The 17,282-nt window shown below is 53.1% G+C and overlaps 6 protein-coding genes across 6 annotated transcripts; 1 reads left to right on the top strand and 5 right to left on the bottom strand.

The window, feature by feature from the left end:
* Positions 1-1,209: 1,209 nt before the first annotated feature.
* Positions 1,210-2,352, bottom strand: T310_4666 (uncharacterized protein; the record flags this gene model as incomplete). Its single annotated transcript, XM_013472448.1, has 1 exon — positions 1,210-2,352. The coding sequence occupies one exon, from the start codon at positions 2,350-2,352 to the stop codon at positions 1,210-1,212; it is 1,143 nt and encodes a 380-aa protein (XP_013327902.1).
* A 364-nt stretch (positions 2,353-2,716) lies between these two features.
* T310_4665 (Homoserine dehydrogenase) lies at positions 2,717-3,887 on the top strand (the record flags this gene model as incomplete). Its single annotated transcript, XM_013472447.1, has 2 exons — positions 2,717-2,750; positions 2,812-3,887. 2 exons carry the CDS (start codon positions 2,717-2,719, stop codon positions 3,885-3,887), a joined length of 1,110 nt encoding a protein of 369 aa, XP_013327901.1.
* A 209-nt stretch (positions 3,888-4,096) lies between these two features.
* Positions 4,097-5,682, bottom strand: T310_4664 (uncharacterized protein; the record flags this gene model as incomplete). The annotated part of the gene is made up of 4 exons (XM_013472446.1): positions 4,097-4,327; positions 4,393-5,117; positions 5,160-5,301; positions 5,512-5,682. The coding sequence occupies 4 exons, from the start codon at positions 5,680-5,682 to the stop codon at positions 4,097-4,099; spliced, it is 1,269 nt and encodes a 422-aa protein (XP_013327900.1).
* A 553-nt stretch (positions 5,683-6,235) lies between these two features.
* Positions 6,236-7,835, bottom strand: T310_4663 (uncharacterized protein; the record flags this gene model as incomplete). The annotated part of the gene is made up of 4 exons (XM_013472445.1): positions 6,236-6,657; positions 6,724-7,137; positions 7,186-7,420; positions 7,530-7,835. 4 exons carry the CDS (start codon positions 7,833-7,835, stop codon positions 6,236-6,238), a joined length of 1,377 nt encoding a protein of 458 aa, XP_013327899.1.
* A 2,564-nt stretch (positions 7,836-10,399) lies between these two features.
* T310_4662 (serine carboxypeptidase) lies at positions 10,400-12,124 on the bottom strand (the record flags this gene model as incomplete). The annotated part of the gene is made up of 3 exons (XM_013472444.1): positions 10,400-11,289; positions 11,343-11,852; positions 11,926-12,124. 3 exons carry the CDS (start codon positions 12,122-12,124, stop codon positions 10,400-10,402), a joined length of 1,599 nt encoding a protein of 532 aa, XP_013327898.1.
* A 1,882-nt stretch (positions 12,125-14,006) lies between these two features.
* Positions 14,007-17,111, bottom strand: T310_4661 (DUF221 domain protein; the record flags this gene model as incomplete). The annotated part of the gene is made up of 3 exons (XM_013472443.1): positions 14,007-16,246; positions 16,311-16,384; positions 16,477-17,111. The coding sequence occupies 3 exons, from the start codon at positions 17,109-17,111 to the stop codon at positions 14,007-14,009; spliced, it is 2,949 nt and encodes a 982-aa protein (XP_013327897.1).
* Positions 17,112-17,282: the final 171 nt, after the last annotated feature.

Below are 17,282 nucleotides of genomic sequence, written 5' to 3'. Positions count from 1 at the left end.
TCTATTTCTTTCGGGATGAATGACCAAACAAGTCGACAGAACTCCATGAATAATGAGGACCTGCTCATGTTTGCGAGACGCTGAACGACCTAATCAAACCCCTCCTGCCGAGAGAACAGAACCCAGAAACGAGTCACGAGTCACGAGTCATGAGTCACGAATCACGACCAGTTGACGAATTCACGAAGTTACGAGTTTCCCTCCTATTCTATCCTATCCTATGGGTCTTATGACAAACGACATACCTCCTCCCTCCCTTTTTTTCATTTCTAATTTTGTGACACCCATGACATCTATACCTTGATGAATTTACGGCCGCGGAGGCAAAAGTTCCGTACACGCACTCACACGCACTCTCTCTCCTTTTTTTCTCCTTTGGCCTATGCATGGGAGGGTATCTATCTGATTTGACTTAGTCGCGCAAACACGCTCATTCCATTTCTTTTGTTTTTCTCCCCCCTACCCCTTCTTTTTTTTTTTTCCTTTCCTTTCTTTACCCCCTTCTTGGCTCATTCAACTTGAAATACCGTCTCATGATTGATATTGGCAGTTAAGCATTCATGGCACTCGTGGTTAGTTGAGTTGATTTCTCACCGTCTGTTGTCTGTTTGTCTGTCCGTCTTAATCAGTTTGCTCCCATTTCTTTTTCTTTTCCTTTTTTTTTTAAAGCGTCTTTGAGCAATGATTTAATTTTTTTCTGTATTGTACTTTTTCTTTATTTTCTTGGATTTCGTTCCATTCCATTATTTGCAAATACCCGCTCATAATATGGTTCTCATTGTTTGGTTTTTGGTTTTGCTTTTTTTTTGTTTTAAATTTTATACTCGACACGCGCGATCTATTTCGGGTTTGTTGTTTTTTTTTCCCTTCTTCCCTTTCTGTCCTGTTTGTTCTCTGCTGGTATGGTCTGGTATCATTGGTATCATTGGTATGATATGGTATGATATGGTTTGCTTGTTTGATGCAATGCTTTCTTGTTCTTGTTGAATGTTTAACTACGTATTACTATGTTCATGTTCATATCTACTGCAAATGAATGCATATCAAAGTTGGATTTATTAATAACAACGTAATTTTATACTGTACATACATTACAAATCTTGCCATCATTCATAAGCTGTACAGGCGTGGGTATCATGTCATACGTGATTAACATACACTGTCCTGCAGGCTGATTTTTCAGAGGCATGCTGCGAAGAAAAAGGTGAGCTACGTCTGTGCCAGATCCTGGCCCAGTCCCTCGAGGAATCGCTCCGCCTGGCGCTTCCCCCGCAGCTCCTGGATCTTTTTTCGTCGCTCCTCCTTGAGTCGCTCCCGCTCGGCTTTCCGCTCGCTGCGCGCCTCCCGCTCCCGCTCCGTCTCCTTGCGGGCGTTCATGAGCTCCTCCATCTCCTTCTCCCGCTGCTTTTCGTCCCGCGAAAAGGCGTAGAAGGCCGTGCCGCGCGTCCGCACCTCGGCGTCCGGGTCGTAGTGTGTCGCCTCTGGCGGCGTTGGGGACCGGTCTCGTCGCGAGGCGAGATACTCCATCTTCGCCGCCACGGCCGCATCGGGCTTGAACGCCTCCGTCTGGATCGTCTCGCCGTAGATGAGGTTTGCTGGTCGCTCAGGCCGGGATCTATCGCGCAACTCTTGACCCTGCTCCCCTTGTTGCTGTCTCCTGAGCTGCGCAGCGCGTGCGGCTTCTGCCCTCGTGCCCTGCCGCGTGCGGCCGAACTCGTCTTCATACTCGACCAGAGATCCCGTCTCATCCTCATCCGCATCCTCATCATCTTCTTCATCATTCGCGTCAGAGTCTTCTCCGCGCTCCCTCTTCGCGGCTTCTTCCTCGGCCCACTTGCGGTCGAAATCGACGAGAGCCTCCCTCTCCTTCCTCCGCATCCTCGCGACGTAGTCGTCCCGGCTGTTGTCTTCGTCGCTGCTGTCCTCCGCCAGATGATAGCCCTTTTTCAGATCCTCGTACAGGCGCGCCTTCTCCTCCATCCGGCGTTTGGAGCGGTGCAGCGTCGCCGCATCCACCTGGCCGATGTCGTCCGTCCGCTTGTGGGTCTGCTGTAGTGCATGGTTGTCGTCGTCCTCCTCATCTACCGCCGCGCGCTTCTGTGCGCCCTTGTTATGGACGGAGAAGATGTCGGACTTTGATGTCTTGGAGGGGCGAGCACGCCCGCGGATGGCGGAGGATCCTTCGCCAGCGCCGCCGGTCTGTTTTGACGCGGCTTCTTTGTTGATTAACGAAGAGAGATGAGTGGTGAAGGCGAGGGTGGACGACGAGGTCAGGTCTTTCTGCGAGACGGTGTTTTTGGGGCGCTGGATGCCGTAGAGGGAGGCGGACGAGGGCGGCGGTTTGGAGGCCATTGTGGATAGTAAAAGGAATAGATAAAACTTCCCTATAGTAGAGATGCTCGCATGGCAGAGATTATTATTGAAGATAGCAAGGCAAGCAACTTTCCCAAGCGGTCACTCTGCGGGAGCTTGGGCCAATCGGTGTCGCAGCGGGCGGGCCAGCTCCGATCATCGCAGCGCCAATCAATCAGACGGCAACTGGCGTAATTGTATATCTGCCCCGCAGAACAGCCCACATCGCCGACACAATTCGTCTGTCCTCGTCGTCTCGTCGTTCTTTTGAAACTCATTGAATACAGTCAATCGAGATCCTATATTCGATTTACAGATCAATTGCGGACAGAATTCGCTTATTCTCATCTACTCCGCTGACAAAATGTCCTCCAAACCGATCTATCTCGGCGTCATTGGTAAATTCTTCCCCTCTTTTCTCATGAATAAACAACCCTGATGAAATTCGATGAAATCCAGGCGTCGGCGGCGTTGGCACCGCATTCCTTAACCAACTGGCTCGCTTGCCCAATGCGCCCTCTCTCGTCCTCCTGGCGCGCTCCTCGCAGACCCTGACCTCCCCCGCCCCGGCATACTCGCCCGCCATCCCCGCAGACTGGCAAACAGCATCAGCGAACCCTTCGCTGACGAAATCGGGCCCTCTGTCCCCGCCGGAGATCGTCTCGTATCTCTCCTCTGCCCCCGGCCGCTCCGTCCTGGTCGACAACACCTCCGACCCGGCGCTGGCCAGCGCATACCCGCTGTTCCTGCGCGCCGGCATCTCGATCGTCACGCCCAACAAGAAGGCCTTTTCGTCCGACCTGTCGCTGTGGAAGGACATCTTCGCCGCCGCGGCGGAAGGCAAGGCGCTCGTCTACCACGAGAGCACCGTCGGCGCCGGTCTCCCCGTGATTTCGACCCTGCGCGACCTCGTCGCGACGGGCGATGAGGTCACGCGGATCGAGGGCGTCTTCTCGGGCACGCTGTCGTTCCTCTTCAACACGTTTGCGCCGGTGTCGGGCAGCTCGTCCGCCAAATGGAGCGAGGTCGTCACCCAGGCCAAGCAGCTGGGCTACACGGAGCCGGATCCGCGCGACGACCTGAACGGGATGGACGTGGCGCGCAAGCTGACGATCCTGGCGCGGATTGCGGGCCTGGAAGTGCAGAGTCCGGACTCGTTCCCCGTTGAGTCGCTGATCCCGGCGGAACTGGCCTCGCTGCCGGCGACACCTGACGGGGTGAGCCAGTTCCTGGCGCGCCTGCCCGAGTTCGACGGACAGATGGCGGCGCTGAAGGAGCAGGCGGAGAAGGCGGGCAAGGTGGTGCGGTACGTGGGCAGCGTGGACGTGGGCAAGAAGGAGGTCAAGGTGGGACTGCAGCAGTTCGACAAGGACAGCGCCATCGCGGGGCTCAAGGGCAGCGATAACATCATCAGCTTCTACACCAAGCGGTACGGCAGCAACCCGCTGATCATCCAGGGAGCGGGCGCGGGCGGTGACGTGACGGCGATGGGGGTGACGGCTGATCTGATCAAGGTGTTGGAGCGGTTGCAATAGATAAAATAAACAAAAAAAGAGGGAAAGTAGATATCCAATTACATCATGATTGATATGTATGTACATATGTATTGCAAATCAATACACTGAATGAAATTTAATTAATCACAATCATGTCCACAATTCATTCGACTACAAACGAGAAACAAGCAAGAAGAAACAAATCAGATTTCTCTACCTACCTACCTACCTATACTTTCAACTAACTATCAACTCCTCAAATAAGCCTTCACCGCCTCCCCCCAAACAGGTCCACGTTTGTAAAAATGAATCTGCGGCGTACTGCCCTCCTTTAGGCCATCGATGGCCGTGGCAAGCTCCTCGCCTAGACCTTCTTCCTTGATCTCCCTGATCGGATACGTGTAGGTGTGGAAGGCGAAGACGAGGGCCTTGGAGCGCGGGAGGCGATGCAGGGTTTGGCGTTCGCAGCGGAGGAAGGTCTATCATCAATCACCGCAGGTGTCAGTGGTCATTTCTTGCCAGTAGTTCTACTGGATATACCCACCGTATCAAGATCCAACTCCCCCGGCTTGATCGGCTCCAACTTCTCGCCCTCGGCACTGTGCAACCCGCCAAAGGCAGAAAACAGCTCCGCGTCGATCGCAATGCTCCAGTTGACCCGCTTCACGTACTTTCCTACCTCGATCTTCTCGAAGAACCGGTCCATGCTCTTCTCTAGCTTGTCGGCGTATCCCGGCACTGGCGCGTGGATCTCCGCCAGGCGCTTGCCCAGCTTCTGGCGGGGGTTGAAGCCGGCTGGGTAGCAGGTGGCGAAGGCTTCGAGGATGTACTTGACGTTGCTGTCCTGGCCTTCTTTCTGTTTGGTCTGCCCGTTCTGCGTTGTTTCTGGCAAAAGGATGAGGAAATCCTCGTCAATGTTCTTGAGAAGCGTCTCCAGCGCCCGAATCGTGCTGGTCAGCGCTGTCAGTTCCGCGGGGTAGATCTCGCCCGTGACGAGGTTCTCCAGCATCTCCGCTTTGCCTGTCTCGAACGCCGTGTGGTGGAGCCGGAACATGGTCGGATACCGGCCGGGCAGATACGTGCCCATGAGGAAGGTGTACAGCTCCTTGACCGCAGCGCGGATGCGGGGATCAGCCTCGTTGTTGACAGCCACGACGGTGTCGTGGTACTGGTTGAGGAGGGAGCGACGATAGGCGATACGGTCCTTGTATGTCTTGTCCATGGGGATGAGTTCGCTAGGGTTGAGCGTCTCGAGGGCTGGTTCGTCAGCTAGAAAGAACATCTCACTAAGGACGAATAACGAAAACGTACCCATGGTAAGATGGTACTTTGGCTTGAACGGCCGGATCTTGAGCGGCTCTGTGGTCTTCCAGTCGAAGTTTTCGAGCGGCTCGATTGGAGGGAAATCCGGTGCTTTGAGAGTGCGAATCTTGCTTGTCTTTCGGGCTTGAGTCTGGGTGTTGTTAGTAAACGATGGAATTGCAGATATCAAAAAATAACTAGAAAAGTTGCGTCGATATCGATACAAAACAATCAACCAGATTCAATAAAGAAGCACATCCAGCTACCACAGTCTTTTCTATCCTTTCAACAAAAGAAATCACAATAAACAAAATGAACACACAACAACGGCCAGAGCACGAAAAATGCTGGGCAAACGTACAGCCGTCCCAAAAAACCGCCACGACAAAACGACTATCGGGAGCAACGTAAAAAAAGCCTGCTGCTTGTCCACCTCCGCCAGTTTCGTGCGCAGGACGTCCACCGTCTCCTGGACCCATGACCATGACAGCGAGAGGGGAGATCCATCAAGGCTGCACGACGACGACGCCATGTTGATCAATCGATCAATCAGTCAGGGACTGATTGTATCTTTCCCTCTATTGACGAGTGTATAGACAGATGTCTGTGTGAAATCGTATGTAGATGTAGATTAAAAAAAAAAGAAGAAGCACAACTAATAAAATAAGTAAGTAACCTGCAGAAATCTATTCCCCTCGTCTTCTTCGTATTCTTGTATCATTCATTCATTCATTTTTTTTCTTAAACCCACAGAAAGGAAGAGCAATAATGAAAACGAAAATGAGAATGATAAATGATAAATGAATGATAAACGGAATCAGTGCGCTTCCCATTTGCTACAATGACAGCCCGCTCTAGTCCCGGATTGGCGTAGCTCCATCTCTGGAATCCGGGGCTGGCGCTTATCCTGATTAGGAAGGACGGTGCGAGTCGCGTCCTGTCATTTATCAAATCATTTAATATAATCACTTGCATTATACTGTACATACATCTACTGATACGCAGTAACGACATCAATTAATGATACATTAACTTCTTTTATTTTTTTCTCCTCCAACAAGCCTTTAACGACTCGCTCCGCTCGTCTAGTAAACATATCGAAACCCCCTGTTTTCAATATCCGTCAAATCCAAAAACCCCACGTTCTCCCCCCGCGGTCGGACACCCGGCGTGTCCGCTGTCGATTCTTCTTCTCGGTCCCTCTTCGCATTCTCCCACACCATGTGCTGCTGCAGGACCAGCGCCAGCACGACCACCGCCGCCATGCTCGCGATGAGCGCGATCTTGGCCGGGTTGTAGTCCGGCGCGTCGCTGGCCTGAAACATCTGCGGGCCAATCAGGTTGCCGACGCAGAAGGCCATCAGGGTCAGCGCGTTGCGCATCGCGCGCTTGGTGTAGCCGCTCGTGTTGGCTGAGTTCCAGCTGTAGATGATGGGGAGCATTGCGGGGCAGGAGTTGAGGAGGTAGACGCCGAAGAGCTTGCCGACTTCGTAGGAGTCGCTGAGGCCTGGAGATATCGTTAGAAAAGCAAGAAAGAAAGAGGAGGTAAAAAAAAAGAAAGGAGGTAACCAACCCAATATACTAGGGAGTGTGATTAAGGCAATGATATACGAACGATGCCCAATCGCCCCGACGAGATACGTTGCCGCAAAGGTGGCCACGATCGAGACCGCCCCCGAGGGCATCTGGACGATGGTGGTGCGTCCCGTCGAGAAGCCAAACGAGGCGATGATGATGCTGGAGAAATTGGACACGGCGCCGTTGTCGATCATGGCGAGCAGGGTGATGAAGAACAGCGGCCAGGTCTCCTTGTCCCGGAACAGGAGACCTGGTACGGCTTGAACTGCTTGTTCTCGATGCCTGTCTGGTTGACGCACACGTGCTCGATGGCGGCGATGCGCTCCTGCTCGGTGAGAAACCGGGCTGTCATGGGGTTGTCTGGGAGGAGGAGGATGGTGATGATGCCGACTAGGGCTGTGAAGCAACCCTTTGTATTATCAGCTTGATAATCCTTGACTTTTTTTTTCTCACGCACCATAAAAAGAAACAGAATCTGCCAATTCGCCAACCTGTCCGAGTGCACCTGCTGAAAGCCATATGAAACGCTCGCTCCCACAATCTGCGCCATGCCGATCTGCATGTACCACAGGCCCGTCCGACGCGACTGCTCGGGCTTGGTCCACCACATGCCTGTGATGAGGACCAGGGACGGCGCGACGCAAGCCTCGCACACGCCGAGGAGGACCCTTACGACCATCAGGGACGCATAGCTGCGACAGGCAGCGTGGCAGGCTACGAGGACGCCCCAGCAGGTGACATTGATCCCGAGGTACTTGCCAATGGGCCAGCGCTGCATGAAGCCGTGACGGGCTCCGCAACCAGGTATCCGACGTAGAAGATGGTGCCGAGGTTGTTGTAGTCGTTGCCGGGCAGGAAGTCCTTGATGCCCATGACGGCCGCGTAGTTGAGCAGCGTCTTGTCGAGGTACTGCAGGAAGTAGATGGTCATGAGGATGGGCATGATGCGCAGATCGATGCGCCAGCGCAGCGCTCTCGTCTCGGTGATGTCCAGCACGACGCCGGCCTGCTGCTCGCGGGCGAGGAACTTGAGCGCCTCATCGCTGTTGTCGATAGAGGAGGCCGGCTTATGGGCGAGCCTCCCGTCGAGAGATTGATTCAACTCCATGAGAAGTAATCAGATAAGGAAACGTATAGCATGCATGACCAGTGCACCTGGCCAGAAAGATCATTATATACGACTTCCCATCCATCCTGGAAGGATAAGCTGATGCACGCGAATAATCCGAATAATTGAATAATTTGTAATGGATTCGATATAGAATGGATGCTTATCAGCCGTATCAAAACGGCCCACTGGAGATGCCACTGGCCTTCCTGATCCGGTTAGACCGGGAGGACTGGGAGGGGAGCTTCTCGAAGCATGCCGATTAAGAAATCCGATCCTAGATATTATCTATCAGTAAGAGCTGTCAACTGTTCGGCGGACTTCCGACGAGCGATAACACCGGCAAGACAGCCGGTTCTTACAGTACGGAGTACTTTCAATGAGAAAAAACAAACTATATATGACTAACTGACTGAGAAACTAGACAGCCAAGAAATTGACTCCATCTCTGATCAACTTACCTATCTAGGTACTGATTACATTCTCCTGAGAAGAATATTAACTGGACACGATGATATTAAGTACAGGCTAAGCGAAACAATTTCTCTCTGATTCAAATTACGGAGTATAAATAATAATAGGAGAATGAATGAATGACGAATAATGAAATACTCCTTAAATGTCGAAGTAATACACACAGAGTTATTAAGTATATATACATTACAACTTCTCTACTGATGTAAAGAGATTAATGTCCACTATGTATGTATGTACAGTACAGCACATAATCTAGTACATCATGTGTCCAGCCCATGAGACGGATTTATTAGTTGCGTGATGCAAATGCAAGTGCAGACCAGACCAGAGTCAGTTGTGTTGTGCCATGTCGTGTCCGTCACTGATTCTGTAATATAATCCGGCGTGGTGGCACAGCTTGCCTGCCTGCCAGCTCATCCCGTCTATCCAATCCCAAGACAATGACCGGATGACGATCAGATCAGATATGCTGATCACTGTAGTTTGTCGAAGCTGGCCTCTCAGCAGATAGATAGATGGCTATCACTGAGCTAATGTCGAGGAAGCATCTTCAGACGCAGAATCATCCCTCGTCCCAGAACGAGTTCAGAGTTCAGAGTCCAGAGTCCAGTATAGCAAGCCTACCCACAGCCCAAAAATCAAAGCTGAGTGAGAATAGCTGCTAGCTGCTAGCTGCTGACCTGTGTATGTGTATAACGCAACTGCCGACTGTCTCAACGCCATAGCAGCGACGACGACGGGGGAAAAAAAAATCCTCAAACTCCGCGGACATTGACGATTTCAACTAATAACTCAGACCGATATCATTTCACGGCTCACTCCGACCTTGGCGTCTTTTCAACCCTTCCGCTGTTGACGCTACCGCTGTCGCCGCTGCTGCCCGCTGACGGGCGAGTATTATCATCATCATTCTTGTCCTTCTTCACCGGCTCCTCCCCCCGCAAACTGAACGCTCGACGACGCCCACTCGGTCGTTCCGTCAGACTCGGGGCGCGCGGCCATAAACGACCCCGTGCGCGGCCCCCAACGATGGGGATCTCATAGGTAGCCAGGCGAAAGATGTAGAGGACGATGTCGAAGAGGACGAGGAAGGCCCAGGGGCCGATGGTGAGGAAGCCGCAGAGGATCTGTATAGACGTGCGAGGGGAAGAGAAGAGAGGGTTAGTGGAGATAAAATTTATGTAAGGAAGGTTGAGTTATTTATTCTTGCACGTACAAAAAACCTCACGATCCACGTCTCGAACGCGGTCAGATGCGGAGGGAGAAGCGAATACCACGCCATCGTCGATTTCAAACGTCTCAAACGTCAAGTCTCGGATTCAGCGTGCAGATTCGACAAGAAACAAATAAAAAAAATAGTATGATCCAACGTGCTTGCTATTAGGTAGATAGCACCTTGCGGACTTCTGTTCCTGAAGAGCCCCTGAATGACGTACTCCGCACTCCGTACAGTTTGCAGCTCGGACCAGGTCAGTTCAGGCCGGACGGAACGTTCGCCAGCTGGACATTCGTGCCTCTCGTGAATAATAGATCATTTTGCGGCCATGACTTGGCAGGGGGGTGCCTGAGAAATGCGGTGTTGCTGCACAGCATACGGAGTATAGAGTCCACGGAGCTAATACGGAGTACAGAGTACGGAGTATTACTTGGCTAGCTGGTACCAGATTGTTGATGATGCCGAGGTTGGGTGACCGCCATGCCTGAAAAGGAAACCTGCTGGCCGGGTGGACCGGAGGGAAGACTGGACCTCCACGATTTATTTAATTTCTTCCTTCGTTATATCTATGTATATGTTATTACTATTGAAATATGATCGTGCTAAACAATTGATTAGATTTTATAGTGATACGACAATAGGTAAAAATATATTACAAGACACTACTCATCATGCAAGAAAATACATTATCTTATGACAATCACCTATTCTTTTTTTATCCCGACTTCCAGCAACAGCTAGAAGCTCAAGGTAAAAGGTATGTTGTGTATATACAACTAAAGCAGTACTGTACATTAATTCCAAAAATCTATAATATAATATAGTAGCCTAATATAGCGCCCAATCATGACGCCGGGATAAGATTTTTCTCTCAAATCTGCTCCCTACGTCCCAGCAGCCACTCCAGATGACGGTACGACGACCGCGGCTGGAACTCGGGCTGCATGTGTCCGCTCTGGAAGGTTTCCACCCACATCAAACCCCGCTCGTAGTGCTGGATGCCCATCTGGCCCTGCGGACCGTCCAGGCCCGCCATGCCGTTCTCCGCAAACGCCTGTGCGTACACCAGATCCGGGATGTCGATGTTGATCGGCGTGCTGGGCTGCTGCTCGAACCCGAGCTTGCCGTTCCACGTCATGTTCTGGATCGCCAGGAGCGTGCCGTTGGTGATGATGATCATGTCGTAGTCTCCGTTGCCCACCAGCACCCGGTTCGTGGCCTCGATCACCTTCGGGAGCACATGCTGGATCGGATCGGCCGCCAGGTCGCCTTCGCCTTCAGGGCCGCCGTTCCCGCCCACGAACACCGGGTTCTCGGAGCATTCCGACCACGTGATGTTGGGCGCATGCAGCGCCTTCTTGACATCGTCCCGGTCAAAGTAGATGGTGGCTCCCGGCGGGGTGAGGAAGATTTCGGTGGGGAAGCCGAGAGGGTCGTACGGGATGGGGCAGTTCTGGTTGATCTCGTAGATGTTGAAGCACGGGTTGGGGTCCAAGACCGCGTTGGCAATGAGGTCGAACACGTCGCACGACGCATTAGGAATGTTAGGCCCGATGGCCGGCTGCACTCCAGAGGCCGGGAAGGTCAGGTACTTGTTAATGTAGTCCTCGTAGCCACACGACTTGTGGAGACTCTCCAGTTCGGCCATGAAGCTCTGGTTGAAGTTGAACAGATTGGCGTTCTGCTGCACGAACGGGACGACCGGCACTTCCTCCTGCACGTAGTCAAATTGACCAATGCAGGGATCGTACACAAGAGCGCCTACATCGGGGTCAGCGAAACGAGAAAATGATAAACCAAAATGGGAGACCTACCTCTCAGGTCATAGTAATCCGTGTTGTTCTGGTCCAAGAAGGCGGCCGAGATGTAAGGAACGTAGCGTCCGGCATAGCTCTCACCGGTGACGTAGATCTTGAACTTCTTGATGCCAAACAGATCCTGGAAGTTCTTGAAGAACTTGACAAAGTCCGCGGCCGTCTCCTCCTGTCGCACAGCAGTGGGAGTGCCGATGGAGAAGCCAGTTCCGACGGGCTGGTCAACCCAGAGCATGTTGGTCAGGTTCACCCAAGAGTAGGGGTTCTCCACGGGCGCAAAGGCGCCCGTCGGCCAGATGAACCGGCCGTTCTCCTGGAAGAAGCCCTCGAGGGAGCTGCAGCCCGGGCCACCGTTCAGCCAGATGGTGATCTCGTCGACCGGTTCGCCAATGGTCGGCTGGAAGACGAAGAACAGCGCGCGCGAGGTGTTCTTGGGGTCAATGGGGATGAGACCGGAGTACATCTCCCCAATGTCGAAGTTCACATCGGGAAGGCTCTCGACGAGGTAGGCTGGATGATGTGTGAACCGTCAGCCAAATTCAATTCGACCACCACAACGGTTGTCAACGGCATTTCGACTTACGCTTCGTGTTGTTATTCAAGAAGCGAAAGTTCTGCTTGGACTGCTCGCGCTGCTGCAGCTTGGGAGGAGCACGCTGGGCGCGCTTGGCCAGGTTGTAAGGGTCGCGAGCCATGCGACCAAACCGGCCAAAGGCAGCGACATTGTCGGCCAGCAGGCCGGCGGCAAGCACCGCCGTCGTCACGAAGGATTTCAACAACATTTCGAATTGAGGACCGCTGACCACACGATGAGTGGGCTGGAGAGGGCGATGATGCGAATGAGACCCGGGGACAGAGGCATCCGTTTATATGCACCGCTCCCCGGGGCTGGTCCCTAAGAGGGGATGATCTGCTAGTGAGTAGAGCCATGCCATGGTCACTGGTGTCTATCGCGGTCCACAGTTGGCTTTCCTGCCGGCGATTCCGTGATCTGCTCCTCACTTGGGCATGAGGATTATTACCCGGGGCAGCTAGCTCAGGGATCGAGAGCAGCTCGTGTTCTGTCGATAGTGGACCCTTCTAGTCCACAAGGAGAAGGTGGGTTGTCATTGCTCGACTAAGCTTCGTCGCCAAGGACGGGCTTATCGCCAAGGATCCCTGGAGTCGTGACGTTATTGACGAATGCGTGGACAGCACGGAGGACTCCGTACTCCGCACACCGATTGTTCTTGGGAAATTATCCTCAGGACATGGTTGCGGCGGTTAGCAACGGCTGCAAGAAGGATCGCAAGCGGCCAAACAATCATGCGCCAGAGAGCCTAATAATGAAGATCAATCATACCTCAATTCTGTCAATCTCTTGCTTATCTTAAGATGCGGTTCTTGCGTCATCTCCGTGGCGAATGTGATTGGCCGGGGACTCCACCGGCCGCCGTCTGGGCGTGGAGTTGGGTGTCATCCAGCTTGACCAAGCATCGCTAGCGTGAGGCCCGTGGTGAGTCTCGACAGAGCTGTGCAGTCTGCCCCTGGACACGACGAGGCCTGCGTTATCGCAATGTAACTGGTGGAAAATGCATAGTAAACGCAAATTGAAACAAAACATGCCTTCTTTCTTGTACTGTGACGGTGGCCTGTCAGAATTTCCCTTATCTTGGATTTTTTTTTTCGTGGATTGCAACCTCCCGACGGCGACTCCCGAGACATGCGCCTGTGGTGAGGAGCCAGGGTAGCATCTGCCATCGGGATTTAGTTCAGCTCTGGCCAGGGACCGATATCAAGTCTCCACCAGTAGATCCGCGAGAAATAGATTAAATCCAAAGCCACAATAATACTCAATCCTGACGGCACCGCATTGTCATCCCCAGTGAGGGAATATGGCCCTGCACGAGGCAGGCAGGTGGTCAAGACAGCTTCCAAGACAGCTTCTTCATTGTCCGGATAGTCGTGGCTGTCGATGGGTTAGATTCGGAGGCAGCGTGCCAGCAGTGGAGACGCCAAAAAGCTTGACCAGATCAGCTGAGATGGCCATGTTCAATGTTGCAGTCGTCAGCCGCGAGGGTCTTTCCCCACAGCAAGTGCCAATCCGATTGCAAATAACGAAATGTAATGAATCACATTCATTGCATGTGCTGACGGAGTAAAAATAGGTGATAGACTGTCAGGCATCGTATCTATCTCACTCTGTGGGAATTCACTCTATCCGCTTTCGGTAACTAGTGAATCACCACGCCACGTGACAGATGCCGTCAGTGCATTGGACGTGTAGAGTCAGTCATTCAAGACTCAGAGAACACAAGAAGGATCATTGTCATGTAATCATGGTAATTGTCAGAAATTCCAAAAAAAAATGAGAAGGAAGAAAGACAAAACACAGTACGATTCTACCCAGAATCAACATCTAGGCCGAACTATATCCCATGATATATGGCAAATATAGCAAATGTCTATGTCAAGACAGAAAAAAAATACCCTCGCTAATAATGCAATTGGTCATGACATCGCGAACACCTGTCCTGTCCCAGTCATTCCCATATCTGCCCCAAAAAAAAGTATCCAAAAAAGAAAAGCTGCACCACCCAATCCCTGCCAAATAGGTCTATATGTATATATGGACGCGATGATAGATTACATATAAAAAAACAAATATATATCAGAAATATATTGTCATCGTCGGCCTCGGTAATAGTCATGCGAAGAAAAGTTGGGCTCGTCCTCCTGTGCAACGGGCCCGTACCCTCCCGTTCGCCATCGGTCGAGAGTGTTGGGTTGTCCAGCTCCTCCAGCAGCTGGGGGCTGGGCGTTGTTCAAGAGTTGCGTTTCGCTCTCGTTGGAATGTTGGTACAGGTTTGGTGGGCTAGGGCCGCGAGACACAGGAGGCCGGAAGGCCGGATGGTCCGCATCGTTGGGACGCGGTCCAGGATATCCCATACCCAGATCAAAGCCCTCGAGCGGTTTCCGCATGACCGTAGCCCCCGGTGACGAGGCCCGGGACGAGCTGGGCGAGCTGTTGCCCATAATCAACGTCTTCGGGGTCTGGGAGCGCTCCGAGATGAGATCGTCCGGGCGGCCATAGATCCCACCGCCAAATTCGTCGCGGAAATCAGCTCGATCCTTGAAATACGAAAAGTCGAGCTGATTCTCGGCAACAACCTCAAAGGGGCCCGGCGCCTCGATCGCTTTGCCGGGCTGCGACTTGGACATGGATTGCATGGCGATGTCCGAGAAATCGGACACGGTATCGGAGGCCCCCAGACGGCCGCGATAGATCTGCTTCAGCGCGTCCGCCGCGCGAGCATGTACCATAGGCGTCGGGAGGGGCTTGTACAGAGCCGGGTGCCCGAATCGCGAATTGAGTCGATCGCCAGCGCGTTTGGAGCCCTTACCGCTGCCGAGAGCTTCCGCGTCGCTCAAGTTCGCGCGATTATAGTACAAGATATCGGGGTCGAACGTCTTCGTGCAGTACCATTTGAACCCCAAGAGCAAAAAGGGCAGCGGAACCAAACAGTACACCATCGTCCAGGTTCCCTTCGCCTTGACGACCATAGCAATGACGAAGTTGGAGAAGATGGTGGCAAACAAGACCCGATTGAAAAGGATGCGCCAGAACCGGCCCCCTGATTCTGTCTTGGTCACGAACACGTACATCAAGAGGTACTTCTTCATCCAAACGTCCACGCCAAAGTAAAGAGCCGTCACCGGGAGGACAATGGGCTGCAGCGTGGCGAAGCAGAGTGCCACCGTCGCATAGAAGAGGAAGTAATTGTAATAGCTGGCATAGTCGAACGGAGGCGGGGCCGTCCACTCAATGTTCTGCCGCGGGGTCGGGGCCATAAAAGTCTTCATAAACCATATCCACGCCAGATTGACCACCTGAACTAGATCGATGGCAGCACCCAGATTCCGCTGGAGCAACCAGGTGACCCAGAAGGGCGATACTTGGCACAGAGCGTTCACCATCTTGGTGTAGAACTGGCCATCCTGAATGGCCTGCCAGGCGCTCTCGTCGTGATTCTTCGCATCAATGACGGCGGAGACAAACGTCCACGCTGCCGAGAACAGCGAGAAGACGATCAGGTTGTTGAAAACGAAGAAGAAATAGAGGTGGTGGACGACATGGCGCTCGCGCGAGGTCTTGGTCACGTCGCCGGCACGGACCAGAAGACGGCGGAAGATGATGGGTAAGATGAGATAGATCAGGGACGTCAATGCGGGAGATGCAATACCCTGAACCGCAGCCCAGATGCGGCTGTTCGCATTGAGAGAGGTCTGGAAGGCTGGCCAGACAAGCCCCAGGTTCGACAGATCGGACAGGAAGATAGCGATCATGGCGTTGGGCACGATCCATACCACCGTCAACAGCATGACCCAGAAGACGTTGATCAGACGCTTCATTTTTCTGCTGCTAGGCGAGAGAGATAGATTCTCCCAGATCAGATCGTTGGGCCGCGGGGCCAGACGGATGGTTGTTCCTTGGGGATGCTTGTTGCGCGCGGTATAGGCGACGGCATGGGCATGCGAGATGTCCTCCCAGCTGACGAAGCCATAGGGCATGGCGTTGCGCTTGTCGACCGACTGTCGCACGTCTTTGATCTTCATTTCCAAGTGCTGGATACGATCGGTCCAATAGTCAATGGCATCCACTTTTTCACCAGAATGGTCGCCTCGGTGCTTGCGAGGCGGACGCAACGTGGGCCGTTTCGCAGGCAGACGGTCCGGGCGCTTCAGGTACTTGGCCAAGACTGATTCGAGCGCTCTGACAGCTTCCTCATGCTTCTTGATCAAGCGGGGAGCTCTTTGACATTGCGGCCGACGGTGGCTCGAGGCAGGGTGGAGGTGGGATTGACCTCGTCCGTCAAGCGCATCAAGCCCTCCTCGGTGCGGAGACCGGGAGGAATATCGGTGACCTGGGCATCGTGATTAACAGCCAATCCCACACATATCAAAGTACTGTGACGATCGTAAACCTACCATTAATGTTCGGGCATGGAGGCTCATCTGATACTCCGGGGTCTGAAAGTAGCGTCTCCGCAACCTCAACAGCGCTCGATAATTCTGCCACAGAAAGAAGATGACGATGGCGTCAAAGGCCCAGGCGCAGATGACCTGGCTCCAGATGGCCTCTGTAGTGACATACAACGGGGTCATGGTGGAAAACGCGGAAAAGCCCTGGGCGACGGCGCCGCTGCTCTGGCTAATGTTGATGGGGATCAAGACGGCGCAGCCGATGAGGCTGAGAGCGAGGAACATATTGCGCAACATCCTGGCGAATCGTAAGAAGAGGGTGGCATCGAGCCCGATCCGGTCCACCAGATCCTCTTCCTGCGTGTTCACGACGGGCTTGATCCAGGAGAAGATGCCTCGCCCCACGGGCGGAGGCGCATGCTTCTGGTCGGCATGTTTGAGCTTGGGGGCGTAGACAACGGTATGATGGGGTCGAAAGATGGAGAAGAGGAGGGTGAGGAAGAGGGAGAGACCGATGGAGGTTGCGAGGGAAGCCCAGAAAGCATTGACTTGGAACTGGCCAAAACAGAGAGCGGACGTTAGCAGGCGATTCGGACAGCGGTGGTTGTTCCAAACACGGAGATAAGAAGCAGCGAAGCTCCAGAGCAATGAAAAGGAAGTCGAAGGAGTGGAGTGGCCTATACTCACTTCCGTCTTGAAGGGATTCTGGATCAGTCTCAGAAATTGGTCTGTCGGAGAGGGGTTGTGATTGTCGTCGTCACGCCCAACAAGGACACCGCCGCTGCGGTGGTGATCCCAACCAGCCATGCTTGCCGAAGGGCCAGCTCACAGGCCGACAACGTCCAGCGCTTTCCGGCGGCACAATGAACGAGAGGACATGGACCAGAAGAAGGAGAGGATATATGCTGCGAAAAAATAAAGAGCGTTGAAAGAAACAACCTGGGAAGCTCCAAGACGAGTCCCCCGGAAACAGAATGA

The sequence above is a fragment of the Rasamsonia emersonii genome (assembly GCF_000968595.1).
Source record: "Rasamsonia emersonii CBS 393.64 chromosome Unknown ctg1118621760151, whole genome shotgun sequence".
Lineage (NCBI taxonomy): Eukaryota > Fungi > Ascomycota > Eurotiomycetes > Eurotiales > Trichocomaceae > Rasamsonia > Rasamsonia emersonii.
The sequence above is the reverse complement of the archived record's forward strand: the minus strand, read 5'-3'. Positions and strand labels throughout refer to the sequence as shown.